Source organism: Ceratosolen solmsi, unplaced genomic scaffold, assembly GCF_000503995.2.
Source record: "Ceratosolen solmsi marchali unplaced genomic scaffold, CerSol_1.0 scaffold23, whole genome shotgun sequence".
Taxonomy (NCBI): Eukaryota; Metazoa; Arthropoda; class Insecta; order Hymenoptera; family Agaonidae; genus Ceratosolen; species Ceratosolen solmsi.
The window spans coordinates 1,520,276-1,545,713 of NW_011948430.1; the positions used below are offsets into that span (position 1 = coordinate 1,520,276).

At 37.2% G+C, this 25,438-nt stretch overlaps 1 protein-coding gene across 1 annotated transcript in view; it reads right to left on the reverse strand.

The window, feature by feature from the left end:
* The window catches only part of numb (NUMB endocytic adaptor protein), a 26,477-nt gene continuing 1,039 nt past the window's right edge, over nucleotides 1-25,438 (reverse strand). The window contains exons 2-12 of the mRNA XM_011501761.1: nucleotides 10,219-10,383; nucleotides 9,793-9,864; nucleotides 9,293-9,511; nucleotides 8,924-9,110; nucleotides 5,403-5,660; nucleotides 4,833-4,853; nucleotides 4,004-4,189; nucleotides 3,326-3,372; nucleotides 2,552-3,079; nucleotides 1,798-2,091; nucleotides 1-889 (exon numbers count right to left, since the gene is read on the reverse strand). Coding sequence (XP_011500063.1) covers nucleotides 878-889; nucleotides 1,798-2,091; nucleotides 2,552-3,079; nucleotides 3,326-3,372; nucleotides 4,004-4,189; nucleotides 4,833-4,853; nucleotides 5,403-5,660; nucleotides 8,924-9,110; nucleotides 9,293-9,511; nucleotides 9,793-9,864; nucleotides 10,219-10,383 — 1,989 coding nt within the window. The 3' untranslated portion in view covers nucleotides 1-877. The remainder of the gene's footprint in view (nucleotides 890-1,797; nucleotides 2,092-2,551; nucleotides 3,080-3,325; nucleotides 3,373-4,003; nucleotides 4,190-4,832; nucleotides 4,854-5,402; nucleotides 5,661-8,923; nucleotides 9,111-9,292; nucleotides 9,512-9,792; nucleotides 9,865-10,218; nucleotides 10,384-25,438) is intronic.

Sequence of the window (25,438 nt, forward strand, 5' to 3'; positions counted from 1 at the left end):
CTAAGAATAGTACTAAGAAGGTAAAATTTTTCAATAAGCGCAAACAATATGTACAAAAATCCACTTGAATGGCACTCTTACGCTCTCCCCCAATTAATATTGTTAGATATAGCAAACGGTACTAAAGTATTGTTTGTACTCGTGTTTGGAAGTGTGTGCGAGGTGAGTACACGCGGTAAAAATTCGAGAAAGATCAGTAATGAGTATGTCTCGAATGCGCATGACTCGCCGTACAAAACGTGCTTAATAAATTCTTATTAAACTAATCAACGTGTATTTATTTATAAACTACACTTTACCGTATGTTACATCTACATATGCTTATCTAACAAATATCATCTTTCAAAACATATGCACAAAAATTATAATACTCAATGCGCATAAATTGCTCTGAAATTATGCCAATGTGTAGCTACAGCGGCGGTAACTCAATCGCTTTACAAATTTAATAAATTTAATAAATATATGATCTTATTATCCAAGACGATATACTAGAAAATACTATGATGAAACTTGGAAAAACGAAATTGACGTCGTAATAGTAACTTTCATTTGAGCATCTTTTATTTTGCTTTTAATTCTCTCCTTAAATTCTTTACGAATTACTATTTCATAATTATCCATTCGATCTAGCCGTGTTCCGAGCGATAACTGTCATTTACATATCAAACTTGGGCTTGATATTGAAACTAAGTGCATTTGACGCTAATAAGCATCTCGACTTTGCGTAAAAAATATGAAAGTCTCGCTCTCGTTTCTATTTATTGCAGATTTTCTCGTTACGATGACGAAAGACTTCTCTTTACATTATGAAGAAATTTTCTCATCGTGTCTGGGTGCGATAATACTCGGCGATACTTTTACTTAACTCCTCGCGCTATAATTGCACCTGTTGATAAAATAATAAATTATTAAAAAAATTTTTTCAAAATACTGTTACATTTTATCGTTATGAAATGATATGTACTTGCACATATCCATACACGCTAAACTGAAATCAACTTTACGTAATATTTGAATAACGTATAAGGTAAGAAAAATTTAGATCTATTTCATAAGATCTAACATTTTTATAAAAAATATATCCATATTTTTCAAATACTTGTAAGTGAGAGCATTTCTTCGGTACTGATGATAAGCAAGGAAAAAGGGGTGTTATTATTACTCATCCGACAATTGTAAAAGTTTATAAAATGAAAGAAAAGAGCCTCTTTTACATGCTTATTTCCAAATGTACAAAGTGTCAGAGTATAGAAATCAATAAAAGTATATAAATCCAATAGAAGAATCTAGCCTTATTTCTCATTAAAATATATTTTATACGTGCACACTCATCCACGCCTACATATTATTCGTATGTGGTCAGGGGGTAGGAATAATAAATTCGACTACTCGGTGGTATCTAATATCGTTAATAATGATATTATAAGAACGATATACTCGTTTTATTAAAAATTCCAAATTTACAAAGTTATAAGGATTTTCGTGGGAATTCGTGGGAAAAAATCGTGGGATTAAAAGGAGATCGATCGTGGCAATTTTTATAAAGTCTTTAGCGAAGGACTTTATATTGCAAGTTAGGGAAGTAGATTAAAACTTAAAGATTTTCATGATGAATAGAGAAGATTAGCGAATTAATCACCCAATGTCATACGCACGAAACAAACTTTATAATTCCATAGCCGCGAACAATACAATACTCGGTAGAGAATATATTTAAACGAGTGGCAAGGCAATGAATTCCCTTTGAAATGAATTGAACATGACTAGATGCAAGACTAGATGCAAACAACGAACCTGGAAAGCTTGTGTGGTATTGGGTACGATGAAGGGATTGGTAGTGGAGGCCTGTCTGAGATTGCGAGCTGCGATCTCCGCCCACTCGGCATCGAAGGGATCCCCGGTTACACCCGTCCTCGTGGCATTCGGACTCATACCCGTAGATCCAAGGGACATCGCTCGTGTATGCAGTGGTGGCGCTCGTCTTGGAGTAGCGGAGTTGGCGGGGACGGCTTCCGTCGCCTGCGTCGTCACGTTGCCCAGCCACTGCTCCGGTTTCGGTAGGTTCCTCGTGCTCGCTACTGGCTCAATCTAAAGCGTCACAAAATGTAAGCTCGTCACTCGACGAATAGTCTTTTTTCCATTTTAACGTCACAAAGAATTCGACTGCCTCGTGTCTGCAATTCAATTACGAGTCGACAAGATACAAAACAAAAACAAAAAAAAATGACCAAATTATCCTCCTTGTATTATAGCGATATTGCGCGGTTAGGAAAATCATTAGCATCCTAAATGCGGCTTGTAAACTAAAAACTCGTCTCCATGTGCCAAAGCTATGTTTATCACAGAGATTCTAAGCTCAGAGATAATACGTCATCAAAAATGACTTCTTTATATTTTGTTTGTTGGATTATTTTCATTTTTCAATTTTTATTTTTGTTTTTGTTCATGCTTGTGCTATTAACTTACAAGCGTGGCTATGCTTTCACGCGAGAGTGAGACAAAGGAGAAAAAATACAAAGGTAAAAGAGGGCTCGGAAGCAGACTTTACCGGTTCAACGGTTATTGGTTGCGGGCTCGTGGAGATGGCGCTGATTTCCGACGTGTCGGCAAGGTCCGTCGAGCCCGGCGAACCCGGCGTAGGTGTGGATACGGCCGTGGCGATGGCGGTGGTGCGCGCGGACGAGGACGAGGGCGAGGCCGAGGCCGAAGCCGAGGCGAGACTGGGCGTGTAGCTCAACGAAGCCAGAGCCGATTGTGCGACCAGGGCAGGCGATCTGTTGATTATGGGCCCGACAGCGCTGCCGAGGGACGAAGTCGATGCCGTGCTGAAGACTGGACTCGCCGCCGGCGTTTCGAAGATTGAGGCGATCGTAAGGGGAATGGATGGAGTATTGCTCGTGTCGTTTCTAGACAAAACTGGACTTAGTGAGCAGCACTGGTTGAGGATCGGCGTTAATCGGTGATTCGCCGATAATTGGGTGTTTGGATGTTCCTGCCAATTCATCCCGTCACTGTTCAATCGACCACCATTATCGCTATGGGTAGTATTAGCGTTGGTATTGGTGGTGTTGATGGCGTTGGCGTTGGCGTTGACGTTGGCGTTGGTGTTGGCGTTGGTGTTGGTGTTGGCGTTGGCGTTGGCGTTGGCGTTGGCGTTGGCGTTGGCGTTGACGTTGGCGTTGGTGTTGGCGTTGGCGTTGACGTTGGCGTTGGTGTTGGCGTTGGCGTTGGCGTTGGCGTTGGCGTTGGCGTTGTTGTTGAGGTGGTGACTGTTGTTGTTGTTGTTGATGACGAGGACAGTCGAGGGAATGGTGCCGGAGCCCTGTCCATTTTCGAGCTTCGAGCGTTCGACAGAATTGCTATCCGCCACTGAAAATCCACGAGAAACGTTACTCCATTTTATTTATCCTACCTTTTTATGCTCTAGAAATTAAAGTAATAAAAGTGCGTCTTTTCTTTTATTTAACGCAGATGTGTTTCATGTAGTATGGACAACATATCGATATGATTTATTTGCAAATATTTGCATATTATACGTACGCGTTCTTTCACATAAAGTTTGTTTTTATTTGTATTTATTTTTTTGTTTCTTTTTTTTTGTTTTTTTTTTGTTTTTTTTTTGTTTTAATACTTACGAGTGCGAAATATTTTGCGCGACTAGTATCTGGCAAGTTATAAGTTCTCATTGGTAAAATGATAAAAGTCGTCTAAATCGAGGGAGGAAAAGGTTTCCGAAGAAAAAGTCAGCGATGTCGTATGAGGAACGGTCAGCCGCGCCTTTCTAAATGATCGATGAAACTATCGGTAAATTCATTGGACTCGTATCGTAAATCCAACGCAAACTATAAATCTTCAACAGCGATGAACGATGCGCGTTCAAAGGATAAGTTCTTTTTGAAAGGAGCGGATGTGTCCTCCAAGCGTTTATCGAAGCAGAAAATGCTGAGCGCAAGCGTATTTTATTATTGGGAATCGCGATACCGCGAGTGATAGTTACCACTTGGTAAGCTGCCCATCGTCGTTGTGGTGTTGAAGAGTTTTTTGACGACCGTACTCGTGGCCGTGTGAGTGATGACCGGGCCGTAATCGTCGCTACTGGAGAGCAACGATAGGCCGCGCGCCAATTGCTGACACATTGCTGAAACGCTGTCCTGGCCACTTGGCGATATCTCAGGAATGGGACTCACTGCGGGCAATGGATTTTTATATTTAGCGATCGTATAATGAACTGATCGTCGGGTACACGCTACTCATACAATAACGAGAACTCATGCATTTGCACCGAGAAATTAATGTGCAACGAAGAGGTTCAGTCGTATGCAGAATATATATAATGATTTCTCAAAAGGCTAACTCTCGATACGCATTTTGTACAATTTCACGATTATGGATCCTTTGCCGTACGGATGTATTAAAAAATCTTTTTCACGCGCTAGATTTAATGACAAAAGTCTGTTTTTATGTAATGGTATGTAAGCTTATAAGTCATGCATATGAAAATAAATATCGCGTGATACATGTACCGCATCTCAAGTATATTCTTATAACATTTGATAATATTGCGATTGATAAGACGGTACAAAATGTTTACGAGAGTTTTCCAAATTTAAACTATTAAAACTATTAAAACATTTATTTATTTTTTCTAGTGCAAACTAATACTACAAAATGTTAATATATATCGCAGTAAGGAGAATAAAAATAAAAATAGAAGAACAAAATAGAAATTTTTTAATTTCTACTTGTACAATAGACACATTTTCTTGCATTTTATAAAAATATAATAAACATGAACATTATAATAAGGTGTAAATGAAACGTATAGCAACCTTCTTCGGTTCCGTTGTACTCTGTTATAAAGAAAAACAAAAAACAAAAAAAAAAACAAAAAAAAACAAATATAAGATTATTAATTATTATACCTTTTTAAATGCATGTTATTGTTATGTTATATTATAATTATCATTAAGAGAAGATTAATAGTAATGGTCATAAAGATATTATGACATTTTGATAATTAAAATCGTTATTCCACAATGATTAAATGATAACATTTTGCTAATAAACATTTACGTCATAGCACATTATATCGACAAATACTATTTTAATATAAATTTATATATATATATATATATATATATATATATATATATATGCGCGTACACGCCTACGCACATATGTACGAGCAACAGTACGTAAGACTCGCGCATATACATATAACTTTATAAAAAATATCTTTGGCAAGGCAATAATTTATTGTTTGCTCTTTATTCTCATCCCCCATATTACAATGAAAAGTCTACTGTATACTCCCCTACGGCATAATGATTCTTAAAACGAGTAACAGACGAACAAATTGAACAAATAGAAAATTCGGACGAGGTGCATAATGCGCTCACCGGGTGGCTTAACAGGTATTTGATGGGGGTGGGTGAGGGGCATACGCGCCAAATCAGTTGGCTCGAGGCTGTGACTGCGGGTGCGCTCGAGATTACTCGGTAGATCATTGACACGCAAACTTAGCTGGCGTTTGAAGGGCGAAGCTTGATTCAACTGATTGAAACCTCGAAATGAGCCTTGACGCTCGAGCATCGACGGCGTCGCGTGCGGCCTCTCGATCGCGTACGGGTTGTAAACACGTCGTGCTGGTGGAACATCTAAAATCAAAACAATTGTTTTATTGACCCTGGCCTTGGATTTACCACATTGCTGAAAGTGAAATCTTGTATTAAAAAGATTATTTTCCCTTGGGACTTGCCGACGATTGAAATCGCTCGAATATTAATAATTAATGTGAGAGAAGCGTTATTTTCAAGGTTTGTGTACTCACTAAATTAGCGAACACCACTCGACACCATAAATAATATGCTAATGTATGCGTAATACTACATACATATATATATATATACATAAGTGAGTGAGATTTCAAGTTTTGGTAAATAGACGAACGTCGATGATACATGATACGTTAAACAAACCACAACGAAAAGCAGAAAAAAAAACTTAAGGACATTCACGACGAATGTTGTATGAAGAATCTTTTAAATTAGTATGAAATCAGATATGAATATATGTTTGTAGGGTAAGCTAAGTGTGGTGGTGGTATTAGCAAGCCCAATGTTAATGTGTGTGTGGCGAATGAGGGCGCCACTAACGCTTACCTACTATATTTATGGGTAATTTAGACATCGTTTCCGCCGAGTTTCAATTCTAAATCCTAAGCAATCGCATTTCGTTTCCAGATAACAAAGAGAAATGCCAAAATTACACTTATTTTATGAACGTTAAATGCACCAATTCTTACTGGCGTTGGCACTTAAAACAAAATGTTTAACGAAAATCGACAAAGGTTTTCTCAGCAGCAAAGTACAAAGTCCAATGACCGGGAAAATGCTTTGTTCGCAGAGCAGATTTTATTCGGTCATACGAATTTTAGACGCTTCTGTATACAAGTAAAAAAAAAAAAAATGCGTTTGTGTTTATAAAACACGTATTAACGCGCCTGAGTTTTGGATTTCAAGCCAATGCGTCACAATTTCTCGTCCGTATTCTCGTTCCGACTGTATACGGATAATATTAATGAATTATTTAACTTTAATTTAAATAAGTTAATACTTTGATGGGTATGAATTGGAAATCTTGTTTCTTTCAACACTTATTAATATTGGAAAATACAATGATAAAACAACAAACGACTGTATCGGATCATTTTAATGGATAACGAAAATAATAAAATACTATATTTAAAATAAATGAAATATTCAAAAATGACGTTAATCAAAAGAATTAAACTACAATTGAGATACAGTTTAGGGGATAATTATGAGATAACTTAAACTTGATTAATGATTGGGATAAATGGCAATCAAAAAAAAAAAATATATATATATATATATATATGTATATATACAACACGAGTTGTATGGATGCACAGAGCATCTAACTATAGGCCAACACAAGAATGTAAAAAAGAAATATAAAAGAATGTTTAATGATTTTATTATAAAATTATATGCTGAATGTAAAACGATATTCACGGCAAAAGACGCCATAGTGAAAGAAATCGTTACGAGATATAATAAAAAAGGATGAATACGCTAAGGAAATAAAGAAGATGGAATACATGCGATATTTGTATTAATTCAAAAATTGCGTAATATGATATCAGTATTGGAAATGATAAAGAAGATTCACGTAATATTATATCGTCAGTTCCAACCATTAAACTTCAGTTGCAAGTGTTAAATAAAAAAAAGAGAACAAATTCTTTGTTCAATGCTTGGGGATCCAAAAATAGTATTTAATTTTAAATAGAGAAACTTTTGATGAACTTTGCGAATAGAAATGGATATTTGAATAAATTAATAAATACATAAAGTAATCGAGATAAGAAGATTATGAGTGGAACATTAAAAGTTATCTATACAACAAACTTTACGATTTTTCTACTAACATGTTGTAGGATTAAAAATAATTTTCAACAAACAATATTACAAGAAATAGATATACTTAAATAAGGTATGGTGATTAAATTTTCAGAAGACTAAAGCATCTAATATTTATACATTTGAGAGTGTTAGACATTACTAAAGGGGGTGTAGTAATAACTTTTAAGACAAACAATTCCGTAAAATAATAATCTTTAATTACTTAATAAAAAATCGTCGAATAGGCACACAATTAGCATAAACAAATAAATAAACAAGATTTTAAGATGAGAAATCAGAATGTATTTAATGTAAAATACGATAAAGACTTTTCTTACTATAGAATGTAAGAATATAATATCAGTAAAAAATAAATAATTTGTAAAGACAAAAAGGAAAAAAAGGAGAGAGAAAAGAACTAATAAAGAACAACATATTGTACTGAATATAATAAAAAATATATTAAAGGAATTACTACACACATATCTCAGTATTTCAAATCAATTAAAATAGAAAGTTATATAGGCACGATTGCAAGCATAAAATATGAGGTCATACAAATAATATAAAAATATTAAAAAACTAAAAAAAAAATACAAAATACTAGTCGATTACTTCTTAGACGAATATGACTCGTTGATAAAAAGAATGTAAAACTTATTCCCAAAAGGATACTTTATAAGTTAAAAGAATAAAGAAAAACTTGTAAAAATGTATAAAAACCACATGTGCAATTCAAGCTGTTATCAATATATCAATATATAATGGAAAATTAAAATAAATTGAATTAATAAAAAGAAAAGTAAAAAGACAGATAGTAAAGTCAGACAAAAAATTTGTGACAAAGATAAGAGAGTCGCACACTATATACTAATCATTTGAAAGCATAATAATAGTGTACAACGTAAAACTAATGATAAAATTCATAATTAAGGTCATAAAAATGAAGAAACTTAATAAATAATGGAGAAAAAAAAGCAATTAGCGAGCAATGAGTAGATACTATAAAATGTAGTCATTTTTTACCCATTAAGACATTAGGAAATTTGTCGTTTTGTGCATTACAAATTTTTCTTCTTACAATACTGTATGGGCTAAAGATAATTAAATTTAAAGATTTAATTTCAATCGTGTCTTAAAATTATCTAATTAAACTCTAATTAAACTTTTTGGCTTTCAAAGGCTAATGATGTAACTCAGAGGAACAAAATAATTTTATAATTTTAAATTGTCAAAAGTTTTTATTATTTTATGTGAAGTAATTATTAAATTTCTTTTCACCACAATCTACGTCATGATGTAACCTTCAAATGAACATTGTATTTTATGTTTTAAATAATATCCAAGCCTAATCCAACCCAAAACGAATGCATTTAAAAACTAAGATCAAACTCTATAATTGAATTTCTGTATGGTTCAAGGAATAAGCAGTGCTATTATTATATGTAACATAACTGTTCAATATGTTAAAGTATTTGTGATAATAGGCTAACCGATTGCTCGTTCAAGACTATCTTGCAGTCGTTCCGTAAGCGACGGCTGACGAAAACTGCCGGTCCTCGTAAATGTCGAAGTCTTTTGATCGTACGACATTGATACACCGCACTCTTTATCCCTACGTTGTTTCCTTTCCAGGCAAGCAGCGAAAGCACAACCAACCGCATGACTCAGTCTTTCTCCCTAAAATAAGATATAAATTTTCCAAATAAATACAAGCTTTTTTTTTTTAAATCCATCGTTACATCTAAACAACATTATTATATATTTTGATAAACTTCTGGATAATTTGTTGCGAGGAAAATTTACAGCATTAAGTTTGGTAATCGCATTATTATATACACGAATTAATAAATTCAACCAACTGTTTCTTTTAATGCCAAGAATCCGTGACACATCCAGCGTCTTGTAGTACCATCTCTACAAATATAACTGAATCCTTGATCATGATTTCTATCAGGAGCACAAAAAGATACTTTCTCGATAGTCTGATCAACGATTAATCCTTTCGTTTCATCCTCGACAACTCTAAGGCCATCGGCAGAGACATAAAGTATCGCTCGAACTGGTCGTCTCCTTGAATTCTAAAAGTATAATGGTATATAAGCATAATAGAATCGATAGATTAGTAAGAACAATTCATAGGCAATAGAGTACTCGTACAATTATTAAAACTATATGGTTAAAAATCTCTGGGTTACATAAATCTTAATACATAGCCGGGTATAGGCATTATTAAGTTATCATTATTAAATAATGCTAAATAATTATAATAATCTGATGTGAAATAAGAGCAGACGAATAAGTAGTGTCATTTTAAAAAATAATAGCTGCATTAGAAAATAATCTAACGTAGGATACGTACTCTCAGTACTTTCAAAGCTTCTTCGCAAACTTGCATCCCCCTGGATTCGTACACCTCGACGCATCCCAAATACTGTAAATAACAATTTTTGTCGATCATTAAGCATTACAATTGACAGACTGATTAAAAACAATCTGAATACAATATACACTCGATTACTATCACTCATCCACTAAATATCATCGCTAATGGTCGATGCAGGAGAATCAATGCGCGCACCTCGACTCTCAATTTATTGAAAATTAACATTGTACGATCAGCAAAATCAATAAAAATAGAAACGACATAGCTTACTTGCTGATACGGATCGAGCTTACTTTAAACATCATTGCACACTTTAAGCATAACTGCTGCACCAGTGCGGCAACGACACTTTCTAAACAACAAACAAACCAAATATGAAAATATGATGAAAGTAAGGGTCACCTTGACGTGAAAGGCGCAAGTCGACGATCGCACTGCGCTTTCGTCCGCCTGCCACTGATGAGGTTTGCTTGGGTCGCTTGCGTGGGAGTCTTTTCGCCTGCGAAAGCTATCTCGAAAGCTCTTCCGTAGACGGTCCATCCTCTTGACCGGCGACCTCTCTCGCTTCTGCAACATATAATTCCCATGCCTCGTTAGCCTTCATTATGACCCGGTAATACGGCTCTATTTGAAGGTTAGAACGATCGAACGCTAGTTCCGACATTGGTCCGACATAGCTACGGCATTGGTCCTCGATCGTTCGCATGTATCGATTGCTTAAGTCGCGCGCAAGGATCGCGAGCGCGCAACCAGTGGTAGGAAAAGAGAAGGGCGAATAATGAAAGTGCCGCGGGCATGTTATACACGAGCTGTGAGGCACATCCGTCATCATGGTTTCCATCTTGATGCAACGAGCTTCGTTACCTATGACGCGTGCGCGATTCCAGCCCCCGAGGAGATTCCTGCATGCGATTGCGAAGTGCGGGAAAGCTCGGGCGATATCGCGGTAAGGCCGTCGTCATTCGTAAGGCTAGAAAGCCGTGTGCACGACCGCTCGGTGACGGGAAATGATGGTCGGCGAGCGGTGCTAGCTTGGGGAAATTCAGGACACAGAGGCCGTGGCGAGAGCCGCGAAAAATCATGAAAGATCATTGGGAATTGATAATTGTGGGAATGGAGAACGGCATAATTGACAATAAGCCCGATGTAATAGATCTGAGCGGCTGCAGTCTGTGTCAAGGTACACTTCGGTCCGTAGAAGCAAGATAGAAGAGAACGTATGACAATATTACACAATTCGAAAAATTCCGTTTCACGTTACATTTTTATTACTTTATACACGAGCACGATGTAATGAAATATTTATGGAAACTTTTTGCCGAAATTTCCGTTTCACTGCTTTAGCGCCAAAGTTAACAAGATTAAAAATTAATTACTCGATTTACGTGGAATGTCAGGCTGCGGGTAAATTTTGGCTGCCGATAGATCGGTTAGATCGGCCACTATTCCGTTGCTAAAGTTCGTAAAAAAAAAAAAAAAAAAAAATGTCCCTATTTCTATTGCACAACAAAGCTCGTTGTTCTCATTAAATATTAAATAATTTCTTGTAATTTGCGCAATGTAAAATGCTTTATTGTTCCCGATAAATATGCACGTAAATTGTCGCGTATGTAATTATTTCCTAATGCATTCGAGCATCGTACGCGAGTCGTAGAAGGTTCGGTAGCGCCAACAAATTCAAATCTACTTATCACAAAAATCTAGATCTTCTATCATTATCAAGCTAACTTTTGTCGCATTAAAAATAGTTTGCTCGTTGTTTGAATTGATCAATAAAGAATTGAAAAAGAAAGGAAAGAAAGGAAAGAAAGGAAAGAATGGAAAACAAATAATAAAAGAAAATAAATGCAATTGAATCTCGTATTATCCAATATAACGAGTCAACTTGGTAATTAAACAAAAGCCAGATGACAGCTATTCAAACTTTTTTAATTTTTTTTTTTTTCATACAGAAAGCGTAAATGCTCGAGGGGAGTTGCGAGTAGGGGGTTGGGGAGAGGGGAAGGGGATCATCGCATCGATTGTGGATAATAAATAATCTTGGCGAATGGGCTCGTCTGTCGAAAGTTAAAGAATAAAATTTTCAAAGCCACGTCTCCGGCGTAGCCTCGACTCAGACTCAGCAGAGACAAAGAGAAAAGAGATTCGCTGGTTAAATCGAGCGGCGCGAACGCTAATAATCAGCAGAAACATCAATTATCGGCACCGAGAAAGTTAAGAAAGCGCTGGTTAGCAAACGACAATGTCTAGGGCAAATGGAGAAAGGATGAGAGGGAGTTATCGGGGTGTGCTGACCTGGGGAAGGGGGAGGTGGGAGGGGTGAGCGCGATTGGAAGGGGAGAGGGAGAGTATAGTGCCGACCTCGGTATCCCAGAGATCTGCGAAAACGGCGTAAAAAGCCAAGAGCGAGAAGGATGAGAGGAAAAAGCGGGGAGAGCGACAGCAGCAGCGTTCTACGTTCACTTCGGGCTGACGAGTCTCTCTCCTCTCTTCTCCTCTCCTTTCCACACCTCACCGCTTCTCTCCTCTCCTTGTCGTACCGATCCTTTTTCTTTCACGCCGTCGGCCATGTGATCGAATCTTCACCCGAGTTCCCAAAGATTGAAGCACCCCAAAATGTGCAGCCCCCTTGCGCGGTACCGGTAAGACCCAACCGACCCTACTTGCGCACTCCGGCCCCGTTTATTCTTTTCTTCGAGGGACTAGCGAGGCTCGAGCCTTTTATTGCGTCACAGGCTCTTTCGCGCCACTGTCGCCGTCCTTATCCTACATTCCGCCGCGTCCGTGTAACGCGTCGATCATCCGATGCCAATCTTATCTTCGCGCCTGAAATGGGCGCTACCGTATCACCGAAGCTCGCCATTGCCTCAATTGCACTTGGTGATTTCTCTTCATTGCAATCGTCCTTATATCACATTCTCATAATTTAACGCTCTTATTAGCATAATTTCTCATTTTCATGAGTTGGATATCGTGACCCTCCACTACATAGTCAAGGGGGATGACAGGTTGCCGAACAATTTTCGCACAAATTACGCGTTACTTCTGTCCTGTGGATGATTTTTTTTTTTTAATTTTATTTTTTTATTAATCCAAGCTCGAGCACTCTGTGAGAACATTTCCGTGCCCGTCGGTAACGCCTTGGATAATTACGAATACGCAATTGCTTAAATAATTATTATTAATTAGAGAAGAATAGCTTATCGGTGTGCAAAATAACGTAGCAACGATTGATCTAATCAAGGTAGATGCTCGGACAGCTGACAATAAATCCACTGATATTTAATATCAACGAACGTAAGGCTAAATCACCATATGGTGCTGCGAAACTTTACAGATAATAAATTGTTAAAAATTGAAAATCACTTTTGGAGATTTTTTCCAAGCGTATCGACGTAACTCTAAACTATATCTCTAAAATATTTTTAAAAGTACTTCTCTCTCTCTCTCTCTCTCTCTCTCTCTCTCTCTCTCTCTCTCTGCTCTGCACTTAAAAGGATGAATAAATATGTGACTGGCATTAGAATTACTGGAACAAAACTGATACATAAATAATAGGATGGAAACGCTCTTACATAATATACTGCATCATTAAATTGTACGCGATTGTTTTAAATCAGAAAGTTTGAATCTTATTATTAAAAAGAAACGGCAATTCATAAGTAGATAGTTCGTATTATTATATTTCCTTACAGATTTGAGCAAAAAAACAAAACAAAAAACAAAAACAAACAAAAAATTGAAGGAAAAATAGTGGCGCATGACAATTGGGTGTCTGGCCTACGAAGCCACAGCGCACTCCTAAACTATACTCTCACATTATATGATGGCTAAGGCTTTTGGAAAAATAATGTAATACATAAAAGATCTCTATCTACCTATGCAACTTCGCGTCTTTAAGATAACCGATTTTAATTGCGAGCCTTGCATTGTAATGACCAAGGAACGTTCCGGTTAGTTGACTTTGCACGACTCCATACAATATATTCTTCTCATATTTTTTTTTTCCTACGCGCTTCTTATTCACTATTGTCAACACACTTGATATAAGCATATTTTCACAATTATGACGAAAAGAAACGCTCGAAACTTACGTAAACTTATTCTTATTCGTGCGCTTACAATGCCAACAATCTTTTGTGGCAAATAGAAAAAAGGTGAACTCGCTACGTTGAACGGAATCGATTATTGTCGACGCTGATGCTCCATCCAACGGATAAGAATTAATTCAATTAAACCACCGACTTAGGTTCATACAATACTCGCCGGTATTTATCTGGGGTCGCATAGATTTTAGCGATCAAACGCAAATTTATCCTCGTCAATAACATCGATTTAGTCTGAAACGCACCATCGAGCCTTCATTACTTCCTTACGCCATTACTTTTAGTCATTTTTTCTATCGCGGTACAACACACAAGTACCTCGACACTCTTAATACCATAAGATCTAAATTATATCAGTGCTTCTCAGCGTTTTAACTTATTGTGCGCGCCATAGGCATAAGTAAATATTGCTCGCAAAGTAAGATAAAAATTGATGACATATCGATGAATACGAGGAATCCCGGCTTATTATATTATCCAGCGACATGTCCGTAATGCGCGAGGCTTGCAACGAACGACCTCTTGACAAATCATAACCATTGCCCCTCGATTTTCTATCATTAGCAGCATGCTATAGTAACCAATCCAATCGCATTTGCCGCATATCATAAATCCAAAGAATAATCCGAACATTGGCTTAAGTATGAAGAAAAGCAGGGAGGGATTAATCGCTCGGAAAGCGCCGAGGAGCATTAGGCTTTCGACGCATCTACGAAAATAGTAAAACGATGAAGAAAAAACACACGGGTGCTCTTAACTAAGAAAGCACGAGCGAGCGACCAGCTGGTTCAACCATACGGCCGTGGACGACAGCACTTTCAAAACAAGCATATGCTCAGCGCGAACAGGACCCGGCTCGAACGATACTCTTTTACACGAGGATAAGAGCGGGCGAAAAAAGAATTAGCGCTCGCTTCCTACGCTAATAGGCTAAACGTGCGAAAGTAAGCGCTCTCGAGGCAATCGGATTACTACAGTGTTTACAATCGTAAGTCCGTGTAGATCGCGACGCGAAACGTACAATGCGCCTTTCATCCGCCAGACCGAGTCGCGTGCACGCATCTCGCTCGCTTTAATCGCATAACGAAATTGCTAAATTTAGCCTCTCGCTCCCTCTGTTCCTCCCCCGTCGCTCGATCGCGGCCCAACGGTCCTGCTATCGCTGCTACTACCGCTACTACTACCACTACTACTACTACTACTACTACTACTACTACTACTACTACCACTGCTACTACCGCTACCACTGCGCCATTATCGCTACTACTGCCACTATCGCTACTACTGCTACTACTACTACTACTACTACTACCACTACTACTACTACTATCACTACTAGTACTGTTCTACCACTACTACTACTACTATCACTACTAGTACTGTTCTACCACTGCTACTACCGCTACCACTGCCACTATCGCTACTACTGCTACTACTACTACTACCACTACCACCATCACTACCACTACCACTACCGCTACCACTGCCACTATCGTTACTACCACCGCCAACTGCGGACGCACCGACCCTCTCAGATAATTTCACAGCGCACGGCACAACGGGAGAATGGATTTATAAATCACGGCGGAATAGACGATAAAGGGATCCGCGGCCAAAGACGCGCGCCAACTCAATTAAAGCACTCGGTCATTCGACTCTACGCGCCTCGCATTTATAGCTAATTTAACTCGCCCGCCTCTAATGCACGCGCGAGCAATCGTCATAGCCGCACTTGTGTATGAAACAACTTGACCCCTTGATGTTAAGCACCAACACCGACGCACTTTCCTTTCCTTTTAAATGCCTCTATGGCCAAAGCTTTCGGACTCATCTCCTTCGCTTACCAAGCATAATAGGCCTTATTCTTCGTGGCCGTTTTCACTTTATTATTTTATCTCTCCTCCCAATTAAGATAAGCACAAGAGTAATTAAAGCTATTTGAGAGAGAGAGAGAGAGAGAGAGAGTGAGAGAGAGTGAGAATTTAGACTGTTATCGCTACAAGTCTATGGCAATGTTATTCTGCGAAATAGGATCTCGCTTCTGTTGTAAAATTTTTGCTCACAGTCAATTGGCGCTCAACAAAACGATAAATAAAAGAATTTTACAAAAAAAAAAAAAAAAAAAAAAAACGAACAAGATAAACAACGGATTATTTACGTAATTTTTAATCTATTTCACCATGATATTTTTTACTTTTGTAACACGAAAACTATTATACACACAAATATGATTATTAATTATGTAATATTCGTTGATGCAGTTTTTAAAGGTCTCGATAATACATGTAAAAACACATGCACAATTGTATAATAACACGATTTCGTAATGTATTTCGTACGTTTAAGCCCAATTGCTATTAAATGAAAACGAATGAAGGTTTTATGTTTAATTAAAATCATTGTATTTCCAGGTAAAGGAAAAGAGGAGCATCGTCAGTATGCAAATGTAGATTTCCGAATTACAGACGTAACAATGGAAATCAGTAATTTTTAGCGTGGCATATGTAGTGTAAGTGCAGGTATGTTGTTTAGCGTTCGAATTAAACGATGAGAACAAGAAAAGTCAAGCTAAATATTGACAAGCAAAGGAGAACATCCCTTACAAAAAAAAAAAAAAAAAAAAAAAAAAAAAAAAAAAAAAAAAAACGTAGGTTCGTTTCAAACTGTAAGTAAAATTAATCCCACTTTTCCCATGAATTCACGAATTTCCTAATAATTTGCAAATTAATTGACAAGACACTAATATAAATATACAAAGTTATTAAAATAAAGCCAACGATATTTTAATATATAAGTAAAATAAAGTACAAACGTTTAATAAATGTTATTACCACGGTAGCACTGATTTCTCACAATAAAAGTAATCACGATTTTTTACTTTTAATAGGAAGAAAATTCTATTTAATTATCCATGATTATTTATTTGATTACGAATAACAATTCGATGAAAATTTGCAGTAAGTACTTATTTAAATGTTTTTTTTTTATTTAATTATTTTTATATTTAATATTCATTCATGTAAAATTTGTGTTATTTTTTAAAATGCTTTGAAAAACTGGGACAAATGTAAAATTGCATACTTCATAATAAATTTTTAAGTATATTATATACAGTCGACTTACATAACATTCGAAAATTAGTTTATAAATACGGTGAATGATGTTGAAATTGATTATATTTCTTTATCGAGGTAACCTACCATAGCACTGATTAAAAATTTTGAATTACATACGGCGATTTGAGAATAGAAGCATTTAGAACCTTCTCTTTTTGTTCTTTATCTAATTATATTTACATAGGGTGCGTTTAGTAAAGCATATTTCACGAATTATATTCATTTTGATGAAGAGAAGATTTTTTTTTAATTGCCGCGAGATATCGTTAAAATTACGATTATAACATTGGAAACTTAGTAATATTCATTATTCAATTGATATGTCAATCGATCATTAAAAACAACTACTCGGAAACATTAATTGCTGACCTCATGAATATTTCATGACACTGCATTTTTTCTTTATATTTGACATAATAATTCACAATTTTTAGAAGGTTGCACATCGGCATAAAAACTTATTGATACAATAATCCTTGATTTATCTATTGACTATTGAAACGAGTATATGTTAAGTCTACGGCTATGTCTATACCGAAGTGGAATGCTAAAATGATAATTATTCGGGTGTAGTGTAATACGTATGCGAGATAAGGCATTTAATTGCCATAGAAAACATAGTGAATATGCTTATTTAAACACAGGCGGGGGATTTACTCGGAGGGTAAGGATAAAAACGTGCGAATGAAATGCAATGAAGTTATGTTAGGTAGTGAGTCATTGAGCTAATGAGTATATTCGAGGAATCAGGAATATCGGACGTCCAATGTCTCGTCCGCTTTCTTTTCCGCTCTAAGAAAAATACGCATGTGCGTAACGTTCGGCTGACGCGTCTGACATTCCAAAAGATCGACGTAAATGTTCCAACGAGCCCGAGCTCCTCGTCATTGGTTATTTTTCTCTTTCACCGCTGTATATATATATATATATATATATATATATATACACACTCCCGGCAATATTTCCAATCGTTCGCATTATTTCTCTTTATTTTGATTTGAAATATTTTAATCTAAGCCTGTCAATTTTCAATATCTCCTTACAAAGTATTTTAATGTCGTAATGGATATTACAACCGATACGCGTGCCCATTAGGCCCCATATTAATGCCTTGATGAAATACACGCATCTCGATATTATTGGTAGTGTGATTTCGTGAGGAAAACAAAATTTCCAGCGATTTATTATGAAGATTTTTGATATTACGTTGCAAAAAAAAAAAAAAAAAAAAAAAAAAAAAAAAAAAAACAATGAGAATTAATTTCTAATAATATAATATCGATGCTGCTCTGGACACCTTTATGGTTAAATCCTTTTTAGACTGTACATCGGTCGACAGAAGTCATACTTTTTTGGTAAATCACAGCCAGGTGCATCTATTTCCGAACATTTGTATACTACGCTGACTCATGCTGGTACACCTACAAAGGCAAATCATAACCTTCGGAACTCAACGGAATAGCATTTGTCGGGAGAAATGTTTTGGACGTATTATTATTAATCGCGCGACATTACGAATATTATCGAATAATTCATTATAGACAAATTGCTATTTATTATTATTTCAAAATGCGTATGAAATATACATCGCATACATCGTGTAATGTTTCAATGAGTTTCATAAGCACGACAACAATATTTTTTTCAAAATGTTTTACCCACGTTTTTCATTTCACCCGATTATTTGCTCGATCAGTTGCCAGCATTGGTTTTGGAGAATATCAGTCCGAGTCGTAATAATTATGTCGTACTTGGAAACAGAAAAAACAAAAAAACAAAAGAAGAATAAACGAGCCGACTGACTTTGTCTAAATGTCATACATGTCATCATGTCGCTAAGATTTAATTCCAATAACCATAAACGTACGTAAATGCAAATGGGATAGAAACGGAATTTCTAATCAATGACAATTATGATTTTGTAATTCGAGTTTTTTTGTTTTTGTTTTTTTGTTTTTTTGTTTTTTTGTTTTTTTTGTTTTTTTGTTTTTTTTGTTTTTTTGTTTTTTTGTTTTTTTTGTTTTTTTGTTTTTTTGTTTTTTTTGTTTTTTTGTTTTTTTGTTTTTTTTGTTTTTTTGTTTTTTTGTTTTTTTTGTTTTTTTGTTTTTTTGTTTTTTTTGTTTTTTTGTTTTTTTGTTTTTTTTGTTTTTTTGTTTTTTTGTTTTTTTTGTTTTTTTGTTTTTTTGTTTTTTTTGTTTTTTTGTTTTTTTGTTTTTTTTGTTTTTTTGTTTTTTTGTTTTTTTTGTTTTTTTGTTTTTTTGTTTTTTTTGTTTTTTTGTTTTTTTGTTTTTTTTGTTTTTTTGTTTTTTTGTTTTTTTTGTTTTTTTGTTTTTTTGTTTTTTTTGTTTTTTTGTTTTTTTGTTTTTTTTGTTTTTTTGTTTTTTTGTTTTTTTTGTTTTTTTGTTTTTTTGTTTTTTTTGTTTTTTTGTTTTTTTGTTTTTTTTTTTGTTTTGTAGATAACGAGAAACGGAATTTATTTTTTTGTTTGTTTTTGTTTTAATTTTAAACAAATTCATTTAAATGAGATAAAACGCTCTCGTGGCCTTGAATGAAAGGTTTACGATTTGCAAGTGAGTGATATTATAGCTCGGCTATGTCCAAGCATTAATCGGATTAGGAAAGAAAACAATCGATTAGAAGGGAAATCGTCCAGAACACCAGACCGTATGTGTTCACGACACGTAAGCTAAAGTGCGCTAGAGTAATGAAACAATCGCGCCGTACGTCTACGTGCGCCATTAAAATAATCAATAATATTGGTAAAAAGAAAAGGGCGAGAGGGTCGGATAATAAGTAATGGGAGTAAGTATAAATTATACGTCCGCGGGTCCCGAGGTTCCCGCGCAAAGCGTCCCGGGGGACGCTGCTTCAGACCTAAAGCGTCCATCTCCTCGCTATTATTCGCTGAAAAATCGCTCGACTCCTTTCACTTGCCGCGGCAGGTGCTACGTGAGTGAGAAAGTTACTAACCGCGGGGTCTTTTTTCCGGCAATTTTCTGTTAAAATATCCGTTGCGCAACGCGTACCTCGCGTAAATGCAAGTGCAATGCTGCCACCGTCCTCGGCCTCGGCCAACAATATGCTCGTCGGCTAATAACCCGAGATGAGGATGGAGTAACGCTTTTATTTAATCGAGCGAAGGGGCTGGCTACCAATGAATTTCTCGCGGCCGAACGTACCTTTATAAAACGCGACGCCTATCTCGATCTGAGGTATGCCGGTTAGCCTTGAGTTCGATCCCCTTGCTGCCTCTCGCGGCGCGCGTGTCTGCGCAGGCATGTAGGTGCCACATCTCTCCATCCTCCCCTCCCCAACCCCGACGCCCCTCATTCTCCTCGTATACTAAGCGCGTGCTTACGTACGTAAAAGAGCGAGTGAGCGAGTGAGCTTATGAGCGTATGTTTACGCTAGAGAGAGATAGAGAGAGAGAGATAGAGAGAGAGAGAGAGAGAGAGAGAGAGAGAGAGAGTCGCGCCGGTGTACAGCGCGTGTGCAATTTTAATGCAACAGAGCGTCGAGAGACAACGGCAAGGTTCGTGCACGCATGAATTGCCATGCGCGAGTCGTTCTGGAGTTTCCTTTTTTTTCCTACCGCGACGGCTACCTCTTTTTTCATCTTTTTTTTTTTTTTTACTTTTATTTTTATTTACTTTTATTTTGAGCGAGTTAATGCAACGCTGACGCTACACGAAAAACGACGACAAAGTGCATTTTAAGAACAGCCTCGCTCGATTTCATTCTGACACATACGATACGCATTGGAAGACGTAGTAGGCATTTTTTTTTCCTCAGCCGCCTCGTTGCAAAAACTTTTTCGCCTTTTCACTTTTATACTTTTCCTACAGTTATTGGCCGAGAGTATAAGGGAAAAATAACTGGCCCTGCTCGTAACAGCGCCATTATTATTGCTGCTATGTTGAAAAGATCGATTTTCTGCATCAAGAACGACTTCTCGGGAGAAAACAGGGTAGATGACCCGCGAGGTTTAGTTTCGCAAAAAAAAACCTGTTTGTCTCGTTTTACTAGTACGAGCAAGTTAATGCTATAGACTCGTGGCATATGAAAGTGTGTAATAACTATTCTGTTTTTCATCCAAACTCCCGATCGGCATTATAATATTGCATCTATAAAATCTCTTTATTTAAAATGTCAATTAATGAATGATTCGCGTGTTTATCTTTTCGTTTTTTTTTCCTTTTTATTTTTCAATAATGTGATGCTGATTAAATTGATATTATCGGTGAGGGGACAACAATGTAAAATCAATTTAATGCATTGCATACGAGAAGATCGCGACATTCATTAATGTAACGTCTGATGGCCATCGCAATTATATAATACATTACTCTCAAAATACAAGCACCAATTTTGTAAAAAAGTATTGCATCTTAGATAAGATAGAATCGATGCAATGTAAATAGCGCTAATTTTATTATCACTTAATGTAGTAAAAAAAAAAAATACAAAAAAAAAATACAAAAAAATACAAAAAAAAAAAACAAACAAAAAAAACAAGAAAGAAACAAAAAACAAAAACAAAAATTTATCTTTCAACGGTATTTATTAGATATTATTAAAATTTCACTTAAAATGGAAAGAGAATTCATGTCTTATCGATATTAATTAATTGATAATTGAGACATTGGTCGTCTCGATGCTTTACGATAGTAAAATCCTTTTTCAACTGACGACTCGAAAGAATTAAAAAAAAAAACAAAAATTAAAGAGCGAAAGAAAGAAAGAAAAAGCACATTTGTATAAAGGTAACGCGTTATCTTATCAAAGTGATCTGAATTATCGTTGAGGCAGCGTTGCAATAGCGATTCGCTTTTCGTTAGATAGGTAACTCTTGTCAACCACGACATTAAAGCGTCTGATATAAATGAATGGTATAACCCACGCATCGGTGAATTGGCCGCTGAAATAACTTCAACGAGCGATACCGTAATTACTTTAAAAAGTCATAATCCGCAAGGTTCGCGCTCGCGAACTCGTTGCGCCATTGCCATTTATAAACACAATGCCCGATTTTGCCAATTATCTCTTTCAATAAGCGCTCGGTGTAATCCTACGCCGAGAATAATTCCGTCCTCGCACCCGCGCGCGCACATACGATTACCTTAGCACCAATCAAGACCTGCCTTGTCTCCCACACCTATAGAATGCGTTGCGCTACTCATTAATGAAACGGCGGGAGTCACTTGAGCATTCGAAGGCGCGTTCGCGACATTAAATAAATACACGTCACTTTTGCCGACGACGATAATAATGTGTCTCGCAATTACGTAAGCCATATATATATATATATATATATATGTATATGTATATGTTGACCGATAGGTAATCGTCAACGGACATTCATGCCTACGTACTGCTTGGACGCTCTTTTCCATTTCCATAAGCATTTCTCGGTACTCTTCCAAACGGATGTTTGTGCAGCACTTAGCGCCATTTATGGCCGTGAAATGCAGATTTGCCACCGAGATGAGGATTATCATCGGTGAATCCTAATTAACGAACGATATTTTCGAAAAAGGCAGATAGTAGTAGTAAATAGACATGCTTTAACATAAAAAGACATTTGTATATGCATTTTTACATTGGCTGAAAAAGAGGCCAACAGCAGCGTTGACCCCAACTGTAAAAGGAAACCTGTGCGAAGGCATTGTGTGTGCGTGCGTGTGTGTGAGAGAGAGAGAGAGAGAGAGAGAGAGAGAGATAATGTTGCAAATATATCATCATGACTTTTCAAACGAACGAAAAGAATTATTTATAGCAATGGATTACTGCTATTTCTGCAAGACCTTGAAATGACGATACGTCGGGAATTAATTAATTACCCATTTCGACTGTCGTTCGCAATCGTAGACAATTTTATTTCACCCGTAACCGTAACCGCCCACTGATCTCCACGCTGCTGTCATTGCATTATAAAATAATCGAATATCAAAGTTATTTGCGTTTTAAAAAGCCAATTATCATTCGCTATTGTAATTGAATATTTAAAAGCTGAGCATAGCCATTTAACGTTTGAACAGACATTTGTCGGCTAATTTATCCAACTGGATAAGCAATGTTTTCGACTCTGTATTACAAAAATCATTGCGCAAAAGCCTCGTGTAACTCTTAAAATCACGTGTAGTGGGTTTCACAGACTTTAAAAACTTCATTGACATAAGATACTTCCGTTCTCGCTACCGGCCGTAATTATTCGCCATATTCGGCTTCGTGATTACACTCTAAATTATTATTTACTTATTGATTGGTCATTGTCGTGGTTGCTGAAAGACTCGTTCCTTCCCAATCACCCCACCCTCGATCATCCCTCATACCAAAGCATCTACAATTGCTGCGAGTGCTCGTACAGCCGTGGGGGCAAAGCCTAATCGCGACGTATAAATTTTCGATGCTCCCGACGCCGCCACGTGATCTGGCCAGCTCGACAATGCGCAGGCGTCGAGTGCTCATATGCTCATCTCTTTATCGGTGCTTAGCACGTGCCACGGGATGACAGCCGTTCGTTTCGTATCTTATGCGCAACGCTGGAAATATTGCGCGGATTTACATTCCGTAAACACGAACTTTGCCGCTAAGAGCGGCAGCGGCATATTATGTTTACGTCGTTTTTCGCTGGATAGCGCGAGATCTACTTTCGGCGCGACTTGGAATATTTCAGATTCCACGCGAGACGCAGCGCTTACATTACGGCCTTATCGTGCGACCTTACTCTTGAATTTGCAGGGATAAGAGCACTATCGTGTTCGCTCTACTGTTACATCAATTCGTAGCCAATTATATTTTTTATATTTCTTTACTTCATTCTATTTTTTTTTTTTTTTTTTTTTTTTTTTTTTTTTTTTTTTTTTTTGCAATCGTCGAAACCAAGATAACAAATGTAAAGCAGAGTGCGCAATACTTGTAATCGAAGCTGATATTACGATACAGGCGATTGCCAACTCGTGTCGATGCGCCAATAGCCTCGTCGCTATCAAAATTCATCCCGCTATTCCGGACTCTGGTTTCCCAGGTCATTCAAGGACTTCAGGACTTTTTTTTCTATTTCTAGCCAGAACACGTGCATATCATCGGTAGCGGCGATTACGGCGATATTAGACGTTTCTCGGGATCGCGTGAAAATTTTGAGCTGCGAGGGGTGTCGCTCGATAAGAAAAAACATTACTCGCTCCAGGGGGAGAGGAAATGCGTTTCCTTCATTTCGGGACACGAATCCCTCCCCCTCTTGCGAGAGAATATCACTAGGAGCAGCATTGCTCGTAAATTTTTCCTTCTCCCACAAGAGCCCAAGGCGTGCGAGCAGCTGCTTCGTAATACATATCGGCACCCCCTCCCTAATCCCCTCTGACACTCGCTCGCCTGTGTACCGACGACATCCCTCTGACGATTATTAGAGCGGGTAAAGAAAAAAACGTGAAGCGAGAAAAAAGGAGCCTTCGAGTAGTTATGGTGGCGTTGGAATTTTCTTCTACGCTCTAGCGCGCCCTTACTATACATGCACGCGTATTAATTAAAAGAAAACAAGAAGAAGAATAAAAAAAAACAACAAACAAAGAAAAAGACATTAATTATTTGGAAGAGGCTGTTGCTGTATATGGGAACGTTTCCTAAGAGTGCTCGAGGTCGCGCCTAAGGATGATAAAATGCGGCCATTCGCATCGTCGTGCAAATATGCAAAATCAAAACTAATCTCTTCGTGTCTTATGCTTAAAATAAAATAACAAAATAACAATAAAAAAAAAAAATATATATATATAGATCCTGTTAATACTGCGTGTCAAAGAGAGAAAGAAGAAGACTTAGTCAAAGTTCTTTTCGACTTTCCAGCGCGTGCCGCGGCATAATAGTAGCCGACTGACGTCACGATTAACTGCAATTGACATTCGCGCGAAAGAAATTGGTGCCTTTTCCTCCGTCATTTCTCACATATCCAAATATTATACCGTATAATTAAAGGGGGATGAATGGACGGGCCCCGGGGGAGGAGTCGAAAGAAAAATATAGATTAACAAATGGAACTGAGATGTATAGGCCTAGGTATGTGCAGAGTCAGACGACAAATCCCGATGCCGTGATCGCGAGTTACAGATCGAGAATCGAGAATCGAGAATCGAGGCGTTCCAATTGAGGGAGGAGATACTCTAGCGATAGCAGGGGGTTATTGGGGAGATGGGGGGCTTCGTACGATGAAACATCGGAGAAAGTGTCGAGTCGGCCCGGCCAGGCCCGCTGTCGGAATTCGCCACGGCATCATCGCCAGACACTCTTTTACCGGCAACTCGAGAGCCCGTGCGATCGTAATGGGGGTCGAGGACAAGTGCGGGATTTTCGTCAGTAGGGTGGTGGTGCTAGCATCATGCATACCTGACTGTGTCGCAGGTTAGA